The sequence below is a fragment of the Mastomys coucha genome, unplaced genomic scaffold (assembly GCF_008632895.1).
Source record: "Mastomys coucha isolate ucsf_1 unplaced genomic scaffold, UCSF_Mcou_1 pScaffold5, whole genome shotgun sequence".
Lineage (NCBI taxonomy): Eukaryota > Metazoa > Chordata > Mammalia > Rodentia > Muridae > Mastomys > Mastomys coucha.
Genome location: NW_022196911.1, coordinates 15,581,049 through 15,586,650, shown reverse-complemented (window position 1 = coordinate 15,586,650; position 5,602 = coordinate 15,581,049). Strand labels below are relative to the sequence as shown.

At 40.4% G+C, this 5,602-nt stretch overlaps 1 protein-coding gene across 5 annotated transcripts in view; it reads right to left on the bottom strand.

Annotated features, from left to right (window-relative positions):
- Fam120b (family with sequence similarity 120B) overlaps nt 1-5,602 on the bottom strand; it is a 50,999-nt gene that overhangs the window by 42,333 nt on the left and 3,064 nt on the right. For all 5 annotated transcript variants that reach the window (XM_031351093.1, XM_031351094.1, XM_031351091.1 and 2 more), the window contains exon 2: nt 1,126-2,507. In XM_031351093.1, the coding sequence (XP_031206953.1) occupies nt 1,126-2,490 (1,365 nt within the window). In that variant the 5' untranslated portion in view covers nt 2,491-2,507. The remainder of the gene's footprint in view (nt 1-1,125; nt 2,508-5,602) is intronic.

The following is a 5,602-nucleotide window of genomic DNA, read 5'->3' as shown; positions in this document are numbered from 1 at the left end:
GAGGGGTTTTGTAAGAGAACAACAAAGAGTGAGACTGAACGCTTTGCTTGACGTTTGTAACTCTTGTATCAAGTTACCACAGTATGAGCCAAGATTTTAAGCTCTACTAAATATAAAACAAACAAACAAAAACACTTTATATATTTTTGTTCATTTAAGAAAATATTAATAGTGATGTATTATTTTGAAATACACAGTTAATACATTTGGAGTGATTTAAAATTTTATATTGAGAAAAAAGTATGTATTTTCAGTATTGTCGTAGACAAGCATTTACATAAGACTGCTAAATTCATTGTTGTTTTATATCAAACAACGTTTATAATTCTCATTTCTATTGTTATAATATTTTATAAATTTTAAAGAATATGACAAAAAAAGATATTGTAGGTATTAAGGGGGGTCTCTGGGAGGAGTTGGGGTACAAAAGGAAAACAATAATGTGATTTAATTCTATTTACTTAAAATATGTTCTTAAATGTTAACAAATTCAGATAAATTGAAATCATGTAACTTTTCTCATTATAAAATTTAAAAAAAACTTAAGTTTTATGCAATAAAACTTAAAAAAAAAAAGAAAGAAAAGTACCTATTTCACAGGGATGTTATAAGAGTCAACTGAAAGAAGATAAAGCCCGTGTCTAGTGTAGAACCACACTCTATGCTTATATAATGTTAACTTACAGTCAGCCCAAGCTCCCAGCGCTTACATTCAGAGTGTGGCTGCACCATGCTTCCAGGTTTCCCTCTCCTTGATCCCTAGGCCCCTGCCTGCATAGTTTACCAGGATGCCTCACAGTGCCACTAATTTTAATCACTACAACCCCACATTAGACTTATTCAAAGCAAATGCTGTCCTCCCCAGGGCCTGACTCCATGGGAAAGCCTTCTCTTTACACTTTAAACCTCAACAAGTCTCTCCTTAGAATCCTCAGCTCTTTCCCATCCTATTCACAAGACAGTATCAGCTGTATTTATGATATGGTTTCACATATCTCCCTAACTAGACTCAATAGGTGTCTCGTCTCTATCCTCCTACAGTCCTCTTCTCACGATCAAACCCATCAGTAGGTACACTTTCAATCACAACATTTAGACGGAGGTGGGGGAGGCATATCCACTTGCCTTTAAGATCGCAGACTCTGAAACCATGGTAACTTGCTTTATTTCAGGTTCCATATCCATGGCATCTTCTTGTTTAACTTCAGGGTGTGTACACAGGAGTGCTTCTAGATTAAATTCAGTGTCTATTTCTGAAGGTAATTTTTGCTTGCTCTCTGGGCTTGTATATAGGGAAACTTCTGGCTTGGATTCGGAATCTGTGCACATGGGAACTTCTTGTTTGGATTCGGGATCTGTGCACATGGAAGCTTCCTGGTTGGGCTCAGGATCCATACACATGGGAACTTCTTGCATGGGCTCAGGATTAGCGCACACAGGAACTTCTTGCTTGAACTCAGGATCTATACACATAGGGACTTCTTGCTTGGATTCGGGGTTTATATTCACCATTTGCTTGTCTGTTATCATGCCTTTGGGTTTTTGAACTAACCATGGAGATTTCTGCCCTGGCAAAAGATATGATGTTACTCCTTTATAAAAAAGAGCTTTGTTTGGCCCTAAAGGTAGCATCTCTTCTATCTTCTTCTCACCTTGATGCAAATGAAGAACTTTGGAGATATAGTCTGAGACAGCTAAGATAATATTTCCTTTTTTGCCTGCATTCTCTTTCACAGAAGCATAGGATGACAAGCACTTGTACCGAAAGCTTTCAAACATGCCCTCTGGAGTGATGTCATTGCCAAGCAGACAAGCCAGCAGAGGAAGGTCTGCCACACGGAGGCCCAGGCTCTCACAGAGCCTCTCTCGACAGAGCATGATGGTTTGGAGACTCTCCAGGCAGAGATCACCAATTGAAAAGTAGGGGCAAGTGTCATAGATTAAGTAGTCAGTGTCTTCCCCAAGGATCCCAAGACAGTTGTGCTGGAGGCCGTAGGAAGCCACTTCGTAGTCTGCCTCCTGTAATGAACAGAAAGTCTCCTGGCCCAATGTCTTCAGGGCGAACCGTGTGAATATGGCTAGGCCGGAGGGAATGAAGAACATGTTCCTGCCTGGCTGGTCTCTTTTGGACTTGATATAGTGGAAAATCTTGGATATCTCCCGGTTGTTTTTGAGTCTACGCTTTACCCATTCTTCTCGCTTACCCGGCTCCACCATGCCATCAAAGAAGAATATCAACTTGATGCCGGCAGAGGTGAAGGCTGCCACAAAATCTCTCAAAGCAGAATAGTATTCTCTCCACTGGCCGCCGCAGATCCAAGACTCTGGTGTGTACCAGTATCGGAGACAGCACATGGCGTCCACCACGATGGTAGGTGTACTTCCAGGGTACTTGTTTCGGTGGTGCTCTGCCAGCTCTTGGATATTTACTACGGTACATATATGTGGGCACGTACTTCCCACAAACCCCTGCAAACCTCTTACACCCATAATTGGATTTTATGAATCTGCAAAATAAAATAAGTCCACGATTAGTAACTATGGCATTATTTCTAGACACTCATCAAAGCAAACACGGACAATATTTAATGTTCTAAAAAAATGTGTGTCACCAAGCTACCTGGCATTCTGACTAGTGGTGTTTTCAGTGGAAATTCAGAAGACATTTTATGAAGCATATATTAATTTCTACAGTGGGACTTTCACAGAGACAATAGACGGGACAGTAATCTTTTAATATTTCACTTACTAGCCAAGGCATTCCTCAGTTAAATACAAAGAGGTAAATTTTTTTTTTTACTTATTTCTCTGGGGGGAGGAAGGAGGTGGGAGGTGGTATGCATACATGCCATGTTGCATGTGTGGAGGCCAGAATTTGTGTACGCTGGTTCTCTCCTCTACCATGTGGGTCCCAGGAGTAGAACCCAAGCCATCAGGCCTAGCAGCAGCCATTTTCACCCTCTAAGTCATCTCATTAGCCTGAATTAAGGTTTTTTTTTTTTTTAAGATTTATTTATTTTATGTGTACACTGTAGCTGTACAGATGGCCGTAAGCCATCACGTAGTTGCTGGAAATTGAACTCAGGACTGCCCGGCTTGCTCCGGCCCCCCTCACTCTGGCGTAATACTCCGGTGTAGCCGTCTTCAGATGCAGGAGAAGAGGGCATCAGATCTCATTATGGGTGGTTGTGAGCCACTATGTGGTTGCTGGGATCCGAACTCAGGAGCTTCGGAAGAGCAGTCAGTGCTCTTACCTGCTGAGCCATCTGGCCAGCCCCTGAATTAAGTTTTTAAACGGGTAATTATCTCCCACCTATGACTTAAGTAGAAGTTATTTTTAAAATAAAAAATATAGATCAAAACATGGGTAACCTTCAAAATACTAACTTTTTGTTTGTTTGACAGAGTCTCACGATGTAACTCTTGCTATAGACCAGGCTAGCCTTGACTTACAGAGACCCACCTGCCTCTTTCTAGTGAGTGGTGGGATTAAAGGAGTGTTCCATCATATCTGGCTTGAGTTATTTTTGATAATTAAAGATAGCCAGACACCTTCCCTGCCCCCTTGTGAAAAAAAAAAAGGGCACACTGACTTGATGCACATAAAATTCTAATTTACTGATAGCAAATCTGCAGTGATAAAAGTGGACCAGTGATTGTCATAAATAATAGTAATGCTAACAATATTAATGATAATAATAAAAAGTTACTACTTTGTAGAAAAGAGGCTGGCATGAGTCCCCTTCAGATGAGAGCTTTATTAAAGTTATAGTTGGGAAAGGAGCTATAAGTAGCCATATGATGGGGCAATGGATTAGGAGAGCGAGCTTCAGGTCCAAACAAGAGGTTCAATGATAGGAAGAGCATGACAGAGGTGACTGAAGCAAAGAACCAGATTGTTCAGTTCCCAGAATAGTAAGAGAACTATAGCACCAAGCCATAGACAGCATGATGAGGTCTTACAGGAAGACAGAATTCTTTCTGATTACAAGAAACAGGGAGTTTCTGATTGCTCTGTGTGTGTGGGTGGGGGGGATGTTAATTCCATACCATGTAACCTACCCTACTTGCTGGGAGTCACAGGCATGAAGGCACCAAATAAAAGTATAATTATTATTCAAGGTTTTCTTGAGATTTATTGTGAGAGGTGAGCTCCTTTCTATGTGACACAGCATGTGGTGGGTCTGTGGCCTGACAGTGGATACTCCTATGACTATGCTGATAGCTATAGTTAACGAAGATGTTAAAACTTATCAAACTAGGTAAGTGTGTCAAGCACACTCAATAAAGCTGTTAAAAAAAGACCGCATTAAAAATGTACTATACTAAATAGTTGCGACATTTGAGATAGTGACTCTATGGAAAACTGAAAAATAAATACAAAATAGTTCAAGAGTCAGAATTCAGAATGTGGGAAAGTGCCGGGTGGTGGTGGCGCATACTTTTAATCCCAGCACTTGGGAGGCAGAGGCGGGCAGATTTCTGAGTTCGAGACCAGCCTGGTCTACAGAGTGAGTTCCAGGATAGCCAAGGCTACACAGAGAAACCCTGTCTGGAAAAAGACAAAAAACAAAAACAAAAAAACCAAACAAACAAAACCAGAATGTGGGAAAGTACCACCAAAATTCTTTATTTAGTAAGAGGTACTTACCTAAGTCCTTGTATATAAATAAAAGACATTCTTCAGGCAGACAATGTCCATCAATAGTAAAAATAATTCCAAAAGAAACCTTGCATCTTAATGGTCTATTTTTCCTATTTTTTTTAATGTGGCATCAACTACTAAGTCCTTTGCTAAAATATTAACAACAACAAATTCTCAATATACAAATAGTAACAAAATAATGCCTCTTCAAGACCTAGGACAGAGAGACTATCTTGTCTTTAGAGTGTACTCACCAGTCAGGTGCATGCACTCACACGGGAGGACACACACACACACACACAAACACTAACCTGTGAAACAAACTTTCTGATATGAAGTAAAAGCTTTAAATACCATCATACCAATGAAGAAGCTGTAAAAACTCCAGGCTTAATAAAAAAAGGCACCCTCACAGGACTATCGTTTTAATTTACTGGTTACTAATAGATACTAGCTCCTACTGGTTGTCATTACTGATATATGAGGATCTATCATCAAATTGTAATGACAATATTTGCGTTACTGCACTACTGAGCCTGGTGACCTGAATCAACTATCAGGGGGCTGATTGGTTGGATTCTGGATCTGAGTCCCACATTCAGGAAGTTGACACTTTCTGTGGCTGCTCTTGTTTTACAGGGTAGTGTGGGATTTGAAACATTCTGCCGCCGAATGACATCTCTACCCGTGACAATTTACATTCATCTCTGGAACAGGGTGGGTTTTGCCTTCATATGATACAAGACAGTATCATATGGAGAAGGCAGACTTCGTAAAGGGAACGTATGAAGACAAAGGCTAGTCAGAACAGACTGATGCCAACACACAGCTCTCAGAGGCTCTGTTGGTCTGTGCCTAGCTCTAGATTAAGCAGGACTCACACAGCTTACTGGGAATGGACAGACAAGTGTTAAGTCTTGCCCACCCAGAGACTATATTTCTTTTTTTTTTTTTTTT